The 21248-nt window shown below is 38.1% G+C and overlaps 1 protein-coding gene across 1 annotated transcript in view; it reads right to left on the bottom strand.

Moving 5' to 3' along the window:
- Positions 1-4789: 4789 nt before the first annotated feature.
- Positions 4790-21248, bottom strand: part of DEUP1 (deuterosome assembly protein 1) — a 41223-nt gene continuing 24764 nt past the window's right edge. Inside the window, 4 exon segments of the mRNA XM_065729983.1 lie at positions 4790-4990; positions 10967-11267; positions 17298-17497; positions 19642-19728. Of these exon segments, the coding sequence (XP_065586055.1) occupies positions 4820-4990; positions 10967-11267; positions 17298-17497; positions 19642-19728 (759 nt within the window). The 3' untranslated portion in view covers positions 4790-4819.

The raw sequence follows: 21248 nt of genomic DNA, 5'->3' as shown, positions 1-21248 counted from the left end.
ATGGCCCTAAGTTCCCCAAACCAACTGACAGAGGCCCGTGCTCAGAAGGAAAAAATAGAGATCAATCTTTGATCAGTCTTCTGCTTACATCAAACTTCAAGAAAATGTTTATTCAAATCCTGATGGTCAGAAAATAGCACTTCTAAATACATACAGGAAATACAGTGCATCGTTCTTTCAGAATGTTTTCGTGGGGTATCTAGACAGAATGTGCACAGGTTTTGAATGCACCTTTGGTCCAGCAGATGGGAACTGGAGCCTGCACTTCCATTCTGAGCTTGGACCTGCGCCACGGAAGCATTTCTTACCAAGAGAATATTGGGCGTGTGGTCCCAGTCTAACATGCCTGCACCAGCACAAGGAAACCCCACTGTCCCCACACCGAGTGTCCTCATCACACCCATAGGTTCAGGTCTCAGCTGATCCTGTCTTCTGTGTACTGCTTTTATTTGTGTATCGTGGAAAAGTTCCAGCTACAAAATTCTTGTTGTGGTACTTAGGTGGGAAACTGAGAACTCAGGACTTCTGTTTTTTTTTTTTTTTTTTGTTCTGTCTGGGATTGTAGGATTCAAGCCAAGTCAGTAAGTTTGACATTTGTTGCAGGCAATTCAGTGGCAGGAGAGTCTCACACAGAGTCACAGAATTGTAGGGGTTGGAAGGGACCTCTAGAGACCATCGAGTCCAACCCCATTGCCAAAGCAGCTCCCTAGCCCAGGTCACACAGGTAGCTGTCCAGGTGGGTCTTGAACGTCTCCAGAGAAGGAGACTCCACTACCTCTCTGTGCAGCCTGAGTCTTGGACTTCCTTTGCACAGTCTGGTTCTGACAGGATAACTGGGCAAGCACATTCTTGATGAAACAGATTGAAGGCCCCTAGCACTGTGGCTACGAGTAGAGCACAGGAGCACAGCAATGGGTTTGCTGGTTTGGGGCACGAGTCGAGTGCAGTCTGTCAGCGTCCAGGGGTGTTGCTCAATCCACTAATGGAATTTCAGCATGGTACATTAAGTTGCAGCCTATTTATAGATTTGAGGGTGCCTGTGTGATTAAGAAGTCTCTCAGACATGATGAATAAATAACCCTGAGATCTGAACCCCGCAGCAAGGAAAAACGAACACGACACTCCGGCACTGAACAATTCAAACGAGCTCTGCTATGAGCCATCTTTAACACAGTTTTTTTCAAGCAGTGCTCTGTTGGGAAAGAAGGAATTTTGCTTGAACAAGACAACTGATGGGAAATTTAGCGAGTAGCTATTTTGCATGGACTTAAGTGAAAAAAAAAGGTGGTGGCAATGATAGAATTGATTGCTGTAAAGCTGTGTGGGAATGTAAATCCCTTGATGTGTATGGTACAGTTGAGGTCTTTCACACAGCACTCATCCTGCTGTCTGACCTTTGGTAGATCCAGAGGCAGAAAGCAGCAGGACCAGCTCCTGGGTGGAGCCTGGCACACAGCTGGGCAGACTAGCAGTACAACTGTCACAACTGCCATGACAGACCATGGAAGTTCTAGCACCTGGGGCTCACTGCGTTAGGCAGCCACTGGTTGTGACTTCTTTCTCCTTCCCCCTGGTTTTCTTTAGTCTGGTTGTGAATGATTGAGTGCTGTTGGGCTTTATTCTGTGCTGTTACACCACTGGTAAACTAGGAATGACAAGCAGTCATGCTGTGATGAGAATGGGGATGTAGGCACTCCGTAGTCTGGACCGGATAAATTAATGCTAGCATTTAAGTCGTCCCATTGGAAAAGCAAGACAGTTGTGCCTGCGATTTCTCATCTCTGTCCATTTTTGTGTTGATGTGGTGGTGCTTTGCTGCCTTTTGCTGCAGTGTTCCCATGAGTACCCATGTCCCAGAGTACCCACAGTCTCTGTCGCTCTTCCATTCTTCCATTCCTAAATCTCCCACACTTAAAAGAAGACAGTAAGAAATCAAATAGGAAGAAAATGTGCTAAATAACCACTTGTCATGTGAGCTACCTTTAAATGCTTCTAGTCCACCGTTTCATTAACGAACGTTTTGGGAAATGAATTGGACAGCAATGGCTTGGCAGCTCATCCAGCACCAACTATTTCAAAACTGCACCTCGATGAAACATGTTGACAACTGTGTGTACGTGACCTCTGCTCCTCCTTTAGCAACAAAGGCTGGTGGCATTCTGAACTATTCTTCTTTTATTCGAAACAAGTCTTTCAACTGGGAGCCAAAAATGGTGAAGCTTTGAAAAATCATAAAAGAAGTTCAGTAGCTTATAATAATTTTCCATTGCCAGCTCTTCTTAAAGGAGAAGAGCAATCTTCTGTATGTTTTGACTAATCCTTAGCTCCAGAGCGTTTCACCTTGTCCTCTCAAAAGAACTCACAATTAATAACTCATTTCTTTTTCATTTTTATTGGTACTTTCAGACATTTATAGCCTTGGACCCATCTGATTATTCTTTTAGCAATATGTATGCATCTCCAATCCCTGTTTGCAGGGATATAATTCTCAGTCTTTATTATTTCTGCTGTCCATCATTCCTTAAAATTTTTTCCAAGTAATGTGAAATGCCATATCCTGTACAAACTGTTTCAGTTATAATAGCATCGGGGATATGTATGTTCCTTAACAAACCTCCCACCAGCTCAAGCAAGTTTCTACATTTTAATCAAAGCACTTCATCAATTTAACATTTTAGAATATGCACCTGCATTGAATTTTACTCCTAAGACTGTATGAATCACAGGAACATCTCTCTTTCAGAAATACTACTCATAAGTTAATGATTCAAAGGTCTTTCTGCAGCCATATGCAGATGGCACTGCTTAGAACCTGCGTGTGGCTCTGAGTTGACTGCAGCATTGGGCCCTTATTCAAATGCATGCTGTGAGATTAGCAGCTTCTGCTGATTTTGGCCATGGGAGAGAAAGGTGATCTTTCAGTTAAGGAGGTGTAAAGAGCGAGGACTTTAATCCGTACTGATTCAGCACATTTGCAGTGCAATATGCTCTGTGCAGGAAGTACAGGTGAGCAGGCAGGCTGTTCAGGCATGAGTGCTTTGCAGTTTTCAATGCTTTTCCTGTAGAATTATATGGCATTACACAAAAGACGAGCTGAAACTGATGGATGTTTCATTAGCCAAATTTAAGAGCTTGGCCAGATCTTAAAAGGCTTTAGAAATAAAATCTTACTCACTCTTACTTTGATAATTTCATTCATGTGTTCTACATGATCACACAAACTTGTATCACGAGCGGATCCTTGGGTAGTTAACTGGACTCAGGCACGATTTCTGCATGTTTAAACCATGCAGCAGCAAAGTCTGGCTAACTGGCTAGTAGCCCTTTTTCTTCTTCCCCCCTTCTCAAAGACATTTTGCTTTTGACTTCTGCAAATCTTTCCCATCTTAAAATACAGCTTCATTCACAGAGGTTCCTAAATTTTCTCATTAGTACTTTTTAAAAAATCCGGACACACATCTCCATAAATTGAGGACAGATATACATTGTTTGTTCAAATGTCCTTCTGCCATTTTTGTATTCAGCCTTCATTCCTCCAGCTGAGTCTAGCTATTTTCCTGGGTATTCCTGTAAAGAATCTTTGATGCTTTCATTTTCATTACTCATTTTATTGCAAACTGTAATTGAAAATCTTGGTATTTTGTGTGTGATGTAGTGTATTTTGTCGTAATGGAAATATATCTTGCACAGACAGTTTACATTTTTGCTGTGGTCTTGATTATCAGTAACACTTGTTTTACTCACACTGGAGCTCTTTGAGTCTGGTATTATTTTTATCCAGATTTTTCCAGGAAGTTGGCAGCAGTATATGCTGGAAAGGAGTTCTTCAGTATCTCTTTCACTGAAATTGGTGGTTCATCAACACTGACTGTAATTTGTTTTGCTTACACAGCAATGGAATTCAGTTTGAATTGCAAATAAAAGGAATCTCAACATCATGCATTTTTTTTAGCATATGGAGTTGAATTAGCTCTGTTCAGTTTTATAATGTTTTCCTGTGTTGCAGAAAAATATAAGGAATTTAGGCCATCTCCTGAGATTCATCACAAGTCATCTGAAGTAAAAGGCTTTTCCCTATTCCAGTGTAGTTCAACAGCAAGCCAATATAGTATCAAAATCTTTTAAAGGTGCTTTTGAAGATGGGTTTTAAAAATCTTAAGTGATAAAGTAAAGCATGGAAAGCACCTGAGAGCAGACTCAGTCCAGGTAAAATCTATAGGTCTGGAAAAAGGGGTAACAGAGGTGACTTCGTAGCATCTTTGCACTTTGCATACTTGTGTTCCTCCTACAGTACTGTATGACTTTATAGTGTAAGAAATCAAAAGCTCGCATTTCTCATTTCAGGAGTCCCAAGGGCTGTTTCTATAGCCAAGAATAAGCACAGCATAGATAAGCTCTTAATGCCAGGAGCTATGACATAGCTAAAAGCTATGGTTATAATTCTAGTTCTGAGCAGTCTAGAGCAGTTCTCTTGGCTGATTATATTTTCAAGGAGATAATTTCACTTACTAGCCCTCGTACACCACAGAATTGAAAATATCTTACTCAGTGTACAGTGCTGCAACAGGCTCTTAATTTAACTATGCAAAAGAAAACCATATATTTTGTAATATGTCTAGGGTACAGCGTTTCCTAATATAGTCAGGTTATGATATATGTAAATCTGAAGGATGAAGATTATCTTATTGAAGTCTTGATGCAAAGAATGCATGATTCTTGAAGTGTGCTTAAAGACAATATCAACTTAGTTGCAGATTTTGGTTTTAAGAAACTCTTCAGTGATTAAATGTGATGTTATTTTCTTAGTTGTGTGACTGGCTTAAGTATGCCTACTTTGCTGTAGCCCGGTGTATTTTTTAAGAGTGTTTTCAGAAAGTCTTTGCAGTTCTTCAAGGTGTGAATTCAAACGTTCTTCAAACTCTTTGGTATGCTTCTCTTCCTCTTGAAGGAACTTTTCTGTTGTTGCAAGGAAGGATATCTCAGGAGAAGACTAAGAAATGCACAGAAAGACAAGGTTAGTACAACAAAATGCTTGCACTATCAGTTTTTAAACTTAAAACATCTCTACAAAAAGCAGCTAATAACCCTCTAATTCTTTGTATCTCTACGAAGAAGCACAACTTTGCACATCTGTTTTTAAATGTGTACAGGTGCCTAAGTAACATAGTCTGAGCGTGATGTCTAAATGCCTCTGACATTCACAGTGTTAGATTTCCCACTGCAAATGTAAATATTCTGTTAGACAAAATTAAGCTACTTCTGAACCTCCAAAATTTGGATCAGCTAAAGGTCACATCAGTTATGTGTGTAATTTAGACCAGGACAGAAATTTAGATCAGGACAGAGGACAATAACCTATTCTTTGGAACTACAGAATGTAGCTTTTGTTGGGTACTGCTGATTGTCTCCTGTAATTTTCCCTCTCTGGCTCTCTTCCATCTCATGAGATACTATCTAAGGAAATGAAGAAAACCTGTTCTCATTTCAGTACTATCAACATCAAAGCCTGATGTTCTGGAGAATGTATCAAACTGTGAATAGGTCACTGAAAAATCTTCTTTCCATTTAATGGGCATTTTGCAGACTGAAGCATAAAACATATGAAAATCAGATTTAAAATAATTATCATGGAACTTAGGAAAACACATGAAAAAGTCTTTGCTGGAAGCTGGAATCAGTTCTGAATATGTAAGAAGCAATTTTTATTACTTCTTTTTGCTAATATTTAAGATCCGTTCATTGGAATGCCTTTCTTTACAAAAAACCCCTCTTCTTTATCTAATGAAATCATGCTTCTTTAAATAACTTAAATGTTTATCTGTATAGATAATTACAATTTTATGACATGCATTTTTAACAGTTAACTAAAAAAAGCTTTGAAGAGTAGCTGTAATGCAGACTAGGAGGAAGGTAATTTTCTGTCTTTATATGGCTATGTGTTGAGAAAGATTAGTAAAATGTATTATCCTAATTAAGCTGTATGGTAAAAGTATTTTAGTAATTGATAGCATTATTAGTCTAGAATGTCTGGTTTTTTTTCCTACAATGTAAAATGGAGAGTTTATCTTACAATACATCAGATAGGAATGGCTTCAAATGATTTAAATATCCAAATATTGTGTGGAAAATGTCAATTCTATTATACCTATCTATTTCTATGACATATTCCCTATTTCTGCAGCAATTACAGGCAGATTCAGTCTTTGCTTTCAGCTTGGTTTAAATTTGCTCTTGAGCAGCTTTTCAGGCCAAAAGATACTACCTATATAATAATGCAATGCTTTAAAGCACTTCTCTATTCATTCAAACTGTTTGCAGCAGACCTTGAGATGAAGTTTAGGGATTATCCAAAGGAAACCCTTTTACTTTTCAAACGACAGCAAGTAAATGATAGAAACAACTTCTGGATGTAATTGCCCCCTTCTAGATTGAGCCAGGCTTTCTGGACATACATAATTCCTCAAATGAAATTCACAGATAAAGCAGAATTTTCCTGTTCCCAGTGCCTACAAAATAGTGTTTTAACAGAGTGGGGAAGAAAGTGACTTCATTTGCTACCCAGAAATGAAGAACCTACAGGTATTGAATCTCCTTGTTCCACAACATTCTTCTATTAATCTCTGCAGAAGCGTTGATCTTCAGCGCTTGAGAAACTGGAGGCAAATCACCATAGTCACCTTTTCCTTATAAACATGTACGTGACTTCCCACTCACAAATCATCATTATTTTTGTACAAGGAGCTTTCCCTGAGAATTTGAAATCCATGGACACATGTACATTGCTTCTGCTACTGGTCAGGGGCTCGGTCCTATAAATATTTCCTTGTGAAATGGGCTCAGTGATAGAGTTGGCAGTGCAATTTTGTAGTATTTTAAGAAAGCTTTTGCATTACGAAGAAGATGCTCTATATGGAAGCTTTACTTAAAGAAACACCTCTAAAATCACTGAGTTAATACTGAGCAAATAAAACCCTTCCAACATCTGATTGATATGATTACTAGTCTTCAGAAATGTTATCTCAGGTTGTGAGAAATTCCTTATAACAATGATTACAGTTGCTGACTTGTCATTAGAAACGTGGATCTCATGATCAAGACATCTGATAAAATATGAGTGTCCTTGGCTTCAATTAGTGCTTACTGCAATGTGCTTTCTTGAAACACAATGTAAACCCCAAATGAGACATTTTAGGTGCAGATGAGGGGCATTTTAGAAGCAAATGAGAGTTCCTTACACCTTCGTATCCCAAGGGTGAGACATTGCTGCCCATGGTTTTAGATAGGTCCCTAGTGCACTGTTTTTATGCGCTTTGAGATAAGGTCTAAAAGGCAAAATTTCTTGTTAGCAAGTAAGCTTTGCTTTCCAAGGCTCTGATCTGTTCTTCCACTATGTTCTGTATTTTCTTTACTTTCTGTGCCTGAGGAAGGAAAACCATAATCAAACTGCTTTAACCCACATGTCAGATGAGACTCATAGTCTTTAGTTTTGAATTTGTTTTCCTCAGATAACACTTCTTTTTCTATCTTTAGTTTTCTAACTGTGAGCTGTACAGAAATGGGGTAATTGGTAAGATTTCGACTTAACTTTTGGGGTAGTCAGGCAACAAGGACTCCACTTTTTCATTACTCCTGTGTCAGATGACCCCATATTTCCTTGGTGTAGACCAGTAATGAGAATCACCTTTTTGCCTCATCATTTGCTGGCAATGAAGCAAAACTTGATAAAGATGTGAATCTTCACACATGACATGTTAAATACATCTTTTCCTTAGACAAGAACAACTCAAAGTGCTTATGAGTTAACTGAATTGCTGGGCAGAAGCTCTCCAGGAAGCCAGGTCTATTCTCACTCAACAGAGTGTCTAATTCATTTGCCTAGAATTAATCTCTTTCTTGCTCTATGGGCTGTGCCTACGTTCTTGGCTGCTCATTAAGCAGGGTGGAAGAAAGCATTAACATTTGAGATAGTCTAACATTCAGTGGTCAAATCACATTTCTTCTCAAGTTTAGTCCCTTCAGCTTCCCAGGAAAGTTCTTGTAACAAGCCTAGGAATTGATCTGGCTAATTTTAACCTCACTGTGGCTAAATCTGGGGCCTCTTCCTCTAACCATACACTGTAATACACCTTAGGCAGCAGGTAGAGATGCCTGTCTTCTAAGAAAAATGTGCTTCTGCTCACATGTGAAAATAAAAATCAAGATCCCTAGGATATTGTCAAGTCATGGAGGAAGGTGTTTGGAGGGTCTAAATTCTCAGGCTTCTACACACCTAAAAAGTGAGAGGCATGAACCATGGTAGGATCAAGACTGTCAAAATCATTCCTAATAATGCCTAATGCTAGAATTTCCATACCTTTCAATTTCAATTTATTCAAAAGTCATTTCCCATCCTTAAAGTTAAGAAGTTTCCTAATGCTACAGCCTTTCTTGTCTTATACCAAGTCTTGAAAGCAAGAACACGTGATGTATGTCCACAAAGAAAACATGACAAAGTATTTGTGACTAAAACTTAAAGATCCAGATTGGAAAGCACAACGTACAGAACAGCTTGCTCCAGTTAATAGAGAGAAATGATGTAAAATGGACTATTCTGAAACTGCAAATAAACATACTGACTATTTTTCCATTTCATTATTATTAGTATTTTTTTTCTATGGGAAAGATTAAACTCGATACTGGATATTGGACTGTTCTACTGAATTGTCTTCCCAGAGACTGGGAGTGGTTCAAGTGGCCATTTTGTAAAGTTGCTCATTTCCAAAGAACACACCCGAAGGTACCAATTTAGAAAGCCTTGAAAGAAGAACTTCTGAGTTTCTGGAAATTTTCAGTGAATCCTAGGTGAGCATTTTAGTTTAAGGGCAGGAGTGGTTTTCTGCAGCCTCTAAATAGGAATGTGAAAGGACAGTGACTCCAGTGCAACATTCATTAAGGTTGCTCAAAGATTCTCTAGTGGGAGAAGAGATAGAGGTCTTTGTTAAAAGCCTGAGAGACTATTTTCTCTCTTCTCTAAATACTAAAAGAGTAATTTCTGTACATTTCAGAACATCACCTCCTGTTCTGATATTTTCAACTAGTGCTACGATATTCTTCCAAAAAAGAAATTTTGAGTATACTGGAGATGCGACATACACGAAACATCAGTCCTGAAAAAGCTGCCAAAGAACTCTGATTTACAATGCACTATATTTTTTCCTTTTTTTTTTTTTCTTTTTCATAATGCAATGGCTTTCCATTCAAAAACTGAACTCTAGAATAGTCGGTTGATTTGTGTTGCCCCTAAAGCTGTGGTATCCAATGTCAGTCTGAGTGATAATTTAATTTTATTAATCTTCAGAACTTCTACCTGCACCGATCCCTCTGATTTGGACATAAAACTCTATGAGAAATATGCCTTACTTAAAAGTTTCATTTTGCACTTTGCACACACATCTGCTGGCAAGTGTTTTCTTCATTAATCTAGTCAATTGTCTTGGCATCAACCTTGTCCTGAGTGCCAGCTGGGAAATATTGCAAAACTGTGTCAGTATGGGCTTTTTCCATGGGCTGGTTGGAAACAGGAGCATTGTTCCCTGCTGTCTCTGTCCAACACTTTTGACAGAACAGAGGATGAGGATTGGTGTTTATCAGACTTCCCTGTAAAAGTCCAAACAATTCTTTTTTGCTACTAGCAGTTTAAAGAGGAAAACATCCAAGCCATGAGAAACTAAAAGCCATGTACTTAGCATTTATATGAAGCAGAAGAAAATAGAAGTGCTAGTGAGGTCAAACACTCAGGATTGTGTGGTTTGCTCCCTGTTCTCTGACTACTGGGACACAGCTGCTGGGAGCGCGGACAGCGAAGGGCCGCTCTGCAGTGCCTGTTTCTCAGGCAGGTCATCACTGAGCTGCTGCCTTTCTGCAGTGGGTTTCCAGCAGCTGTGTCTCTGATAGGAAAGGGTGAGTGCACATTTCTTTAGTGAACAGCAGAACTGGGGTATGGTCACTGCAACCTGCTTTAAGATAACTTAGTGTCATGTTGCCTCTTCTGCCCTAATTACTGTGTCAAATAGCAGGAATATTGCCTAATGTTTCTCCCAGGAAATGCTGAATTTCAGCCCTTCATTTTTTTCTCTCAAGAGGACTCAGCCACAAACAGTTCAGGATCTCCTTGGTGCAAAGTAGCATATGTTACAGTTGGGCAGAGAGGTGGCTACAGTCCATTCCTCATTAACCTGTTCGATTAAAATCTGGTGTGATCACACAGTTTGAGGTGTGAAAAATGAGTGCTGAATTTTCAAGTAGAAAAAAATAGTGGCCTGTAGTGGATGCCTAAGGAAGAATAAAAGATACGAAGGAAGAACAAAAGATTCAAAGAATTCTGGAAAGCTTTTCTTAAGAACTTGACATAGAGTGGGATTTATCCCACTTTTCATTGATTTTTGCATCCCATGAAGACTGAAAGAAATAATTCTGCATTATTACTCTTTCATTTTGAGAAAAATAAGGATTACAGCAGTTATCACTTCTGTTCCTTTCTGAATACAACGGCTCTCACATGGAAAATAGTTGTTGCAGTTCTTCTAATTTCATCCATCAATGAAATGCTGTAGAAACCTGATTAGTGTAACAGCAAGTAAGGTGTAAGTTTGCAGCTATTATGGAAATAGACTTAAAGGAAAGTATCCCTGCAGAAGGGAATATGAAGCAGAGCAATGAGCTAAAATGTACAATACTGTCCCACAGTCCCATAATGACAGGTAATTATCATCATTGTTAATGAACAGAATATGGCCCAGTAGGGAATGTGTAATATTCAGGAAAACTGCAGTTATGTTAGCGTAAGGTATTTTCATTTTTGCTGGTTTGGCATTGAATAAATAATGATGACAACTGAGGTAATCTGATTTTTGGCTCCTCCAGGATTGCATCTGGCCCACAAAAGGATATTTGAGAATATCTATATTGCAGAAAAACAGTTACTTACTGATAATTTGATTTCTTCTGCATCGTAAGCATGGCTTAGTAAAGTGCCCATTCTGCCTTTTTCAGGAATCAGTCCACCAAAGCACAAAGGATACTCTGTTGGAGGTGATGGAGATTTATCATCTAGGTCCTTTTCATGACCTCTGTCAAGTTTGTGATAAGATAAAGCTTGATCACTTTTGGAACCAATGGTATCACCTTGACCATGTGAAGGCGGACTACAGTTTCTATGGTATCTGCTGGCTGTGAATACAGCAGTCTGCTGAGGTTTCACATGCCTTTCATCTTCATTTTGGGAAGTTCTAAAAGAGCAATAAAGAAATTCAAATCAAAATATGAAAAGCAGTCAAAACTGAAAGCTATCACAGCAAAATCATGAATTTTTATTCATTTGTGCAATTTTGAATACTCAGATGTTTCACTCACGAGGATGCCTGCCGAAATATAGCAGCTTTCCAGTGAAGTTAATGTGACTGTCTGAGGGTGCATTCTCTGCTTCAGCTCCCACTTAAATCACACCGATTCAAACCTTTTAATTGTGATTTAAGCTGAGTAACTTTGTGTTATGGTTTTATGATTTTTGTTGTATTTGTATTTTGTTGTATACAAAAATCATAAAACCATAACTCTTTGCCACATAATTTTGTGGAATAAGATCTAAACCACAAACTTGCTTCACTGTGATGGGAAAGAGAGTGAAATTAGCCACACAAACACTAAAAATATTAAAGTTTAAGTGAGATGGGAAACAAAAACTATTATTTGTGATCTGGATAATTAGTCAACTATGTTTCAGTAGTTGGAGTTTAGAATAAATTTTTAAATCAATCAAATAAAAAGCTAGTATAGGAAAGCAGATGCCTTTTTACTGCAACATTAACCTATATATATGTATATATGTATGTACTTTTTAGGTGCATAAGAACATGATTTTGTAACAACAAGGGAAATCTTCAATCTTACAAAAGAATTTTAAGCATTTTACTACGATAGTATGTAACTCTTATATCCTGCTTACAGGGGATGTAATATGGATGTAAAAGCATGTGTTTGTATACATTTGTAGTTCTGTCAAGCAAACATTATTATGGTTAATTACAACTAAAAAAAATGGAAGCTCTTTGCTTTCCATCTGAAATATCTTCTTCTGACAGATAACTGAATAATAATGAAACCGCACTGACTAAAGAACAGAAAATTTTGAGACGAGCTTGCCCAGATGTCTGCTGAATTAGGCTACTTTTCAATTGCATCTTTACTTGTACGATAAACGAAAATATTAAAAAAATCAATTATTTCATATTTTATTATATTTCTGCTACAGTATTTCTGGCAACAGTATAAAATGCCACTGCACTGAGATCTGTGCTCATAAAAAAAAAAAAAAAGAAATTCCACTCTTGAGATGCAAGCACTATTCTTAAACATGACAGCTGTTTGAAATGATCCTGTCATTGAAATGATTCTAAAGCACTTCACAAACTCGAAATGCATCTACAAAAGTTTTTAAAGATCATGTCCTCTGCCTATAAAATACAATTATTATGAATATCTACGGATATGTACTGCTGCTAGATCCAGCTTTAATTTTTAACAGAAAAGGAAGAATTTGCCGAGCACAGTGAAAGGGCAGTGCTGTCTATAGAAAGATCACACCTTCATGTTCTAACATCAGTTTAAACATTCAGTTCTGGGAGAGAGTGACTGTGCAGTCTTAATGAATGCTGCTTATCCATAAGCACGCTAAGCCTTAAATGTTGAGACTGAGTACTCCATAAATGGACAGTAAAGAGAACTAATGAAGAATGTACTTTTATCTGATTATGAAGTAGTAGAGACTATGATACTCTGAATGTTATAGGACAGCATATTTTAAGTATGTTACTTTAAATTGGTGTTATATATTTGAAGATAAAACTCCCTGAGAATATTTACCAAGTCTTCCAGTTTTACAGATCACCTAAAATCTTTTTGGTGGCAGAATGTTCTCCTTTCTTTCATGCTTTTCATTAAAATAAATATACTTCTCCTTTTCAGGACATGGGAGAATAATTTACACATATATTTTTTGTTTATTTTAAACTCCATTCTGTTTATTATTTTTATGAAGGGCACAGTGAAAAAACACAGCCACAACAGAAGATAGCTGCTATGAGTAATAAATACTGTGTCCAGTTCTGGGCTCCCCAGTATAAAAAAGACAGGGATCTCTTGGAAAGAGTCCAGCGCAGGGCCACAAAGATGGTGAAGGGCCTGGAGGATCTCCCCTATGAAGAAAGGCTAAGTGAACTGGGTCTGTTTAGCCTTGAGAAAAGAAGACTGAGAGGGGACCTGATCCAGGTTTATAAATATCTGAGGTGTGAGGGACAAAGTGGCGAGGCCAGACTCTTTTCAGCAGTGTGTGGAGACAGGACAAGGGGGAATGGACAGAAACTGCAGCACAGGAGGTTCCGCACGAATGTGTGCTAGAACTTCTTTATGGTGAGGGTGAGGGAGCACTGGCACAGCTGCACAGGGGGGTTGTGGAGTCTCCTTCTCTGGAGATATTCAAGACCTGCCTGGACGCCTACCTGTGCAACCTGGTGTAGGGAACTGCTTTGGCAGGGGGTTGGACTCGATGATCTCTTGAGGTCCCTTCCAACCCCTATGATTCTATGAAACCACAGGGTTTGTTTTATTTTTCCATTTTGTGTTCTCACTTTTTTTGGAACCAATTTCTTCTGTAAAATTCAGAGTAAAGTCTGTGTGATCCATGTTTTTTTTTCCCCGTAGAACTGGTTTTCTACGTATATTAACAGTTATTACAGTTATGTTACAGCTTACTTCAACGAGACCAGAATTGTCAGACTTAGGTGCCTACAGTTATGCTATCTTTCATGTAGTGAAAATACACCTTCTTCCCACCCACCCCCCAAGCCACCGATTATTTAAAGGAACTCCACTTTCTCCTGGAATCTGTACGATTGCTGGGGCTGTTTCCTATCTTGGAGAAACACATCACCTATATCACATATAAGTGCTTTGATATGGATCCCATGCCTTCACTTGAGACAAATTTCACAGTTGAGGCTTAAATTTCTGTCAGTTCAGGGCAAAGTACCATCTGAAACCAGAGTTCTAGTTTGAATACAAATGTAAAGGTAGGCAAATGTCTGCCTGTTTGTGAAAAAACAAAACAAAACAAAACAAAAAAACCCAGGCCATTTGTTAAAGCTGTCAATGCAAAATCACTCCAACTGCAGTTGAGTAAGTGCTTTTAGTGGGTTTATAGAGTATTTAACACATACACATACTTGACAAAAACAATATTACTGTTGGCATGGAGACACATGGGCCGAGAAGTGAAATAAGAACGTTCTCACAAAGGGAATTTCAGACAGAATAGGTTTTTCCAGACGTACAGATATATAAAATCAGCCTGGTCCTGATGAGATCAGTGACTTCAGTCATGCAAAACAAATTCCTTGCACTCTTGTGCTGGCTGACATACCTCTCCTTGAGAAAGAGAAGAATGGATCTTTAATGGCCAAATGTCTGCAGAATCAGTCGTGTTACTTTGACCTCGCAAATAAAACATAGTTAACTTGATTTTTTAAAGTTGCTAGAAAGTATGTTTTTGAAAAGAATGCTTTTTTCTGCTTCTGGTTAATCTACTGCAATAACTAATATAGTGGTGAGTATGACAAAGGATGTGAGATCTCCCAGCTGCAGTGGAAACTTCCTTACAACAGGTGGTGAAGAACTTTAAGATCCTTTGAGATCCAGCTGTGTCAGTGGGCTTTCAGTCCTGATCTCTACCCTTCACTTTTGCCATGTGATGAAAGTGAATTTTGGCTTGAGCACTCACCTAGTTTGTGTATGTGTTTATAGTTAACTTCTTATGGGAACTCATGTGCACGCTTTAATTTCTAAAGAAGTGGGCTAAGCACATTGGCTTAATCAGTGAAAACCGTCTTCAATCATGCAAATATTTAAATTAACTGTGTGTGGACAAGGCATAAAGAAGGGATTAAAACTACAGGGATAGGGAAAGCTTATTTCAATGTCAATTAAAGCCAATGATGGTCTAGGAGAATAGTAATAAATTGAAGTGGTTCTAGGTAGGATGTGGCTGCAGTCTTTTTTAACAAAAATATGACACTTCTCCATGTGTTACTTCTTGATATTTAGAATTTCAAGGTACACTCAAAGAAATAAGAAATTCCTCTTGCTAAACAGTCACTCCAACTTCTTGAAATTTCCTATATTTTCTCTAGAGCTCTTCTATCTAGCTACTGATTGGGATTTTCATACTGATTGTGAGAACAAAACATTTTTGCCCATTGTGCTGTGTTTCAGAATGCACACAGGACAAACATGAAGTACAGCTTCTGAAAACCACCACTGAAATTGCAGCCTCCCCACCCTGCACAAAAACTGCGTTTTCTACTTTTTTTGCTATGTAAAAGAAAGTCTTCTGCCTTTTCTCCAGTGCCATAATTACCATGGAAACAGAATTGCAAATTAAAACAGAATTAACATGGTTTATGCTCACAAAGCAATAAAATATACCCCAGAGTTAAACTGAAAATTGCTTGGTTTATGTGAACACAATAGATGGCTGAACATTTATTTTTTGTTTTCTGAGAAAATCTTGAGGTCGTTCCCCGTCTGGGGAGCAGAGAACCAACAGTACATAGAGGGCCAAATCTCAAAAAGATGGACTGACTGATGCTTATATGCACTGCACGTGGAATCTGTACATTGTTGAAAATCTTTATATGCATTTACTTAACAAAATAGCCTTAAGAATTTGTGCATGTTTTAGAACCTGAAAAACAGGCTCAATCTGTCTGCTTCATCAGATTAATTGAATTGTAATTTAAACTGTGTTCAGCAGGGGTGGTTGAGATCTCTGCTGTGGGGCAGGTTTCTCTCTCTGTGTTTAGGTTTAACATCATCATTCAGTGGCTGGGAAATCAAGTTCCTGCAGATTGCCTGCACAGCTCTATTGTTTGTTACACTTAAATTTATGAATTTCAGGATTTCATGAAATTCTATGACTCAGAGTTGGTCTTGTACATTAACTGTAGTTAAAATGGGAATGGGAAAAGCTTACTTTTACTCACAGAAGAAGAGTGGAAACATGGACAAAAACTGTGCTGTCCAATTTTGGTGAAATTGAGACCTACGGTGCATTATTGGTTTGTGAATCTTTCATTCACCAAAGCCTTCAACATCATTTGAAGTTTAGTAGGAAAACAGCTACATCTGCCATATATATCTCTGTGTATGTGCATATATACATATATGCATATATATTTATTTATAATGAATACTACCTCCTGTTTAGTGAAACATCATATTTAAAAGGAAATTTTAGATGAATGTGTATCAACAGATAATTCAATCCTTTTCTGTTACACATAAGAAAATCACACTATGTTCCCAGTGACTGAACATACAACTTTGAAAACTTAGTCCACACAACTCTGTCTCTGCATTATTTAAACTTCACTTCACAGAACTGTTTAAATTAGTGCTACTGCTTAAGTTCTGTACTACAAATGATCAAAATATTTAGCTTTCCATTGATTTTTTTTATCTCCTGCACTATGAAATACTGCTATGAAGAAGCAGAGAGGTTAACTGTTTTAATTACTTCACTGGCATAATTACAACACATTTGAAGGTCCTTCAGCACTCCACTGAATATAGAGAATTAAGAAGGAAAGAGATTACTACAGTACGTTTTATACGAGCCAGAATATACTTAAAACACATTATTTTTCCCCAGTAAGGGGCTTACTGTAATACCAGTTTATTCAGAGCAACTGAAACTACGTCTCTTCTCAAAATCAGGTCACCCAAGAACACCAAAACTTTGCAAGGCATTAAAATACACATAGCAAAACTTCCAACAAATGGGACTGGTGGGACACAATGCTTTTCAGCAGGAGCTGTGGTTCGAACTGCTTATTAAGATAACCTCCTGTGGAGCAGTTTACTTCTCATGTTGATTTGTATATCGTTTCCTTGTCTTGTTTTTTTATTTGGCAATAAAAATTCATTCTGTCCTGCTATGCAATACCTGGAGCTAAGAATAACTGAAGCAGCACACTAAAAGGTCCTTAAATTGTTTCATGTGAAAAACAGCAAAGTAACAATCTAAGATTTCTGGGACTTCAGTTATCAACAAGTTCAGTTATCCATGCACACAGAAAAAAAGTAGGAAATCCTTACAAATATGTAAGTAGGTCTGAAATTTAGGTTTTTGGAGGAAGAAAGCATAAGAGTTTGGCTTCCAGAAAGCCTACAGAAAACTTCATATATGTGTACAAACTAAATGTTACCTCTCTTCCTTTTTTTGCATCTTTGAATGGGTTTGGTTGCTGTGCTCCATTTCTCCATGTTTATCCATGCCACCCAGCATCGATGTTTCTGTGCAATTCTTTAGTTTAACAAGACTATTTTGTAATCTTGCATTCTCATGTTCCAGTTTGTGAACAGAAGCTGTGAAATCTCCATGTTTTTTGTTAGATAAATCGATACTCTGTGGAAGGAGATAAAGCCCTCACTCAATGAGCATTTTTTTTCCCACAATAAATGAGTGGTTTGTATTTTAAACAAGCAAACACAAAACAATGTTCTATGCTAAAAAAAGACTTATCTACCACATATAATCATGCAACACTTAGAGGAAGCCAAAAGAATTGCCTCCAGAAAAAAATGCTGTAGATAAATGTGAAAGAAGGGATATCAGCTACTGGAACACAATAAAACAAATTAAAATTTCTCAATGAACAGTGCATTCAAAATCTTACTGTTGTAATTTCATCATCAATAGCATTGTAGAACTTACGCCATAAAAACCACCACAACGACTAGAGCTATAGACTTGGTTACTCCCTTCAGTAATGGCTCCACCAAAAACAAAAACAAAAAAACCCAAAATTACCTAAGTTAATTACTAGCTAAAGTGTATGTTTACAGGCATAGTTTAATATCTGTGTCAATATACATCGCCTTCAGTTTTAGAAGCAGCAAAGCCACGTTAGCACAGTGCTTTCCCCTGTGTTACTAAATCCTGCCTCTTAGTCAGATTAACCCACATAAAATAAAAGTCAAAATAATGAAAGGGCCAACAACACATGCACTACAACCCAGGGCTGAAGAGGCCCATCCACTAGGAAATCAGAAGTGGAAGATTAGCACTGGAATATACTTCCAGTGTAACACTATACTGTGTAACACTATACTGTTGCCAACAGAAGATTATCTGCAATGACTTCTCAAATTATATATCAACGACCAAAACCAGATACATTTTATTAAGAAGTGCTTATCTACTTTTCTAGTCTTACCCTATTCTTTAGGAACTAAGGATTTGATTTGTGTACAGTGCTAGGACAAGTTCCTGCACCTGTCTATTTTTTGCACTGTTTGATCTAATGTTACCTCTTCCTATAGACCATACCTTCGTCAGCTAGTTCTATGGCAAAATTATGAGCCAAGCTGGCATGGAAATGCCAGAAAGTACAAGAAAATTCAGCATTTTGTCCAAGGATGAATGGAGGGTAGAGGCTCAGCTATGTCTCCCCTGTGGAGAACTGAGGCAGAACACAAAAGGAGGCTGCTAAGTCACCCTAACATTAATAGCTCCAGAATCAGCAGTACTAATGACAAAAGCCCCACAACTGAGTTGACACAGCTACACTGTTTTTGAAATCTAAACAAGTACTTCCTCCTGGTGATGCATGACACTTTACTGATTCAGGCTGGGATTATTTTGAGGAGTTTGTGTTGTGCTCTGTTGTAAAAGCACATCCACAAACATCACTCCAGACCATGCATTCTCAACATCCAAACAGTAGAAAGCCCTCAGTGTTTAGATTTCCAGAATAAAATGGTAAAGTAGGATAGAATTAGCAAGTCCATAAACACACTGTTAGGTGTAGTGACCTTTGCACGTCTAGTAACTGGAAAAAGGGGGCACTCTTGGGTGACATTTGCCAATTTACAGTGAGAAAATTCCCAGGCAATGAATCCCCCAAAGACATATTTACAGCATTATTTACAAACAGTATTTCAGTATTTTCTAGTGACAGGCACAGGAACTGCAGATGTTCTGTAAGGAGGGGAGGTTTTGAAATGGTTTGTGGAAGAATGTTGTTTGTGCATGTTATTTTTATCATATCTGAATTCTACATTATTTTACATTTTATGCTTTTATAAATTAAACCTTAAATATCCCCTTTTTGAAGGGAAATAAATACTAAACTCTGAAAATAAGCTGGATGGGATCAAAATGTTACTTCACGTTTTTTTTACACTGTTATTTAAATGTCATATCAACAAAGGGGTAAACCAGTTGAAAAGGTACACATCTTTGTATCTGACAACTGTTTAAAAATAGGTATTTTCTGGAATAAGTCAGTCACAACAAATAGGCCAAACTGAAAAATCTTTCTTAATTATAGCTTATTACAGTCAATGTCAAAATTATTGCTACCTATACTCACCTTTAGGCTGCAAGAGAATACAGTTTGTCTTTGATTATGTCATACAGTTTATTTATTTATTTCACACAAGCCAGAAACTTTAAATCTGCCATCTCAATCTACACTTACAAGAACTATAAGGAACTAATCTTCATACTGCACAGATTATATAAAATCATAAAGTAAAATAAATTACCATGCAACTTTTATACTTCTGATCTTCCATGCTCTCTTTTAGATGTGTGTTTTCAGATTTGATATCTTCGTACCTGAAATTCAACAACTAGGAAAAAACATAAATTATTAGTTAGATATAAGAACAATGCTTTTAATGTGGAAAAATACAGAGTATATCATAAAATTATAAACGTATAGAATGGCTTAGGTTGGAGTGGACCTTTAAGCACACCTAGTTCCCACCCCTTGGCATGGGCAGAGTTGCCATCCATCAAATTAGGCTGCCAGGATCTCATCCAAACTGGACTTGAATGCCTGCAGGGGTGGGGCATCCACAATCTCTCTGGGCAGCCTGTGCCAGCACCTCAGTGCCCTCTGAACAAAATATTTCTTCCTAACATCTAACCTCTTTTAACTCTTTTAGTTTAAAGCCATTCCCCCTTGTCCTATCACTCTGATTGTGTAAAAAGTTGGACTCCTCCTGCTTGTATTCTCAAGTACTGATAGGCCACAATGAGGTCTCTCTGGAGCCTTCTCTTCTCCAAGCTAAACAAGCCCAATGACCTCAACCTTTCATCACAGGAGAAGTGCTCCAGCCCTTTAACTGTCTTTGAGGCTCTCCTCTGGACGTGCTCCATCAGCTCTGCATCTTTCCTGTTCTGGGGACCCCAGGCCTGGGCACAGTACTCCAGATGGGGCCTCATGAGGACAGAGCAGAGGGGGAACAGCCCCTTCCCTTTCCCAGCTGCCACTCAGATGCTGATGCATCCCATGGTACTCTTGGCCTTCTGGGCTGCAAGTGCACACTGCTGTCTCATGTTCAACTTTTCATCCTTCAGAATGCTCAAGTCCTTCTCTTCAGGGCTGCTCTCAATGGGTTCTTCTCCCAGTACTCATAACTGGGATTGCCTACACCTAGGCGGAACACCTTGCCCTTGGCCTTGTTAAACCTCATTAGAATATGGGTATGTGTATGTTTAATTAGTTTTACGAAGTATACATAAGTACTTATGAACTACAAGAAACACTGAATTTGTTGTTGTTGTTTTTTTAGTACAGCAGTACTAAATGTGATAGGACTAGATGGGAATTGCCTCACGTTGCACCAGGGGAGGTTCAGGTTGGACATTAGGAAAATTTTCTTCTCTAAAAGAGTTGTCAGGCACTGGAACAAGCTACCCAGGGAGGAGATTGAGCAACCAACCCTGGAGGTGTCCAATAAACTGTTAGATGTTGTACTGAGGGACATGGATTAGTGGGGAAATATTGGTGGTAGGTGGATGGTAGAACTGAATGATCTTGGAGTCTTTTCTAATCCTGGTGATTCTATGATTCTAAATCAGAAAGAAATATTTAATGATCTATAAGAGACATAGAAATGAAGTGCCACAAGTTTTATTTACCTTTTTGAAAGACCTTTTTGAAAAACCAGGATTACACATGCAGCATGTGGCCTGGTAAAGAGTGCCACACAGCATCAGCAACCTCACATTTTCCCAAATATTAACTTTCCTATTGTCAAGAGTAACTATTACATTAATCACTACTTTTTTATATGCAGCAAGCCTCTCAGAAAATACAGATACCCAGATATCCTTCATGGGTATCATGGTTATTTTGGTTTAC

Source organism: Cyrtonyx montezumae, unplaced genomic scaffold (assembly GCF_038088225.1).
Source record: "Cyrtonyx montezumae isolate F1298 unplaced genomic scaffold, pur_monq_1.0 scaffold_12, whole genome shotgun sequence".
Classification (NCBI taxonomy): domain Eukaryota; kingdom Metazoa; phylum Chordata; class Aves; order Galliformes; family Odontophoridae; genus Cyrtonyx; species Cyrtonyx montezumae.
The sequence above is the reverse complement of the archived record's forward strand: the minus strand, read 5'-3'. Positions and strand labels throughout refer to the sequence as shown.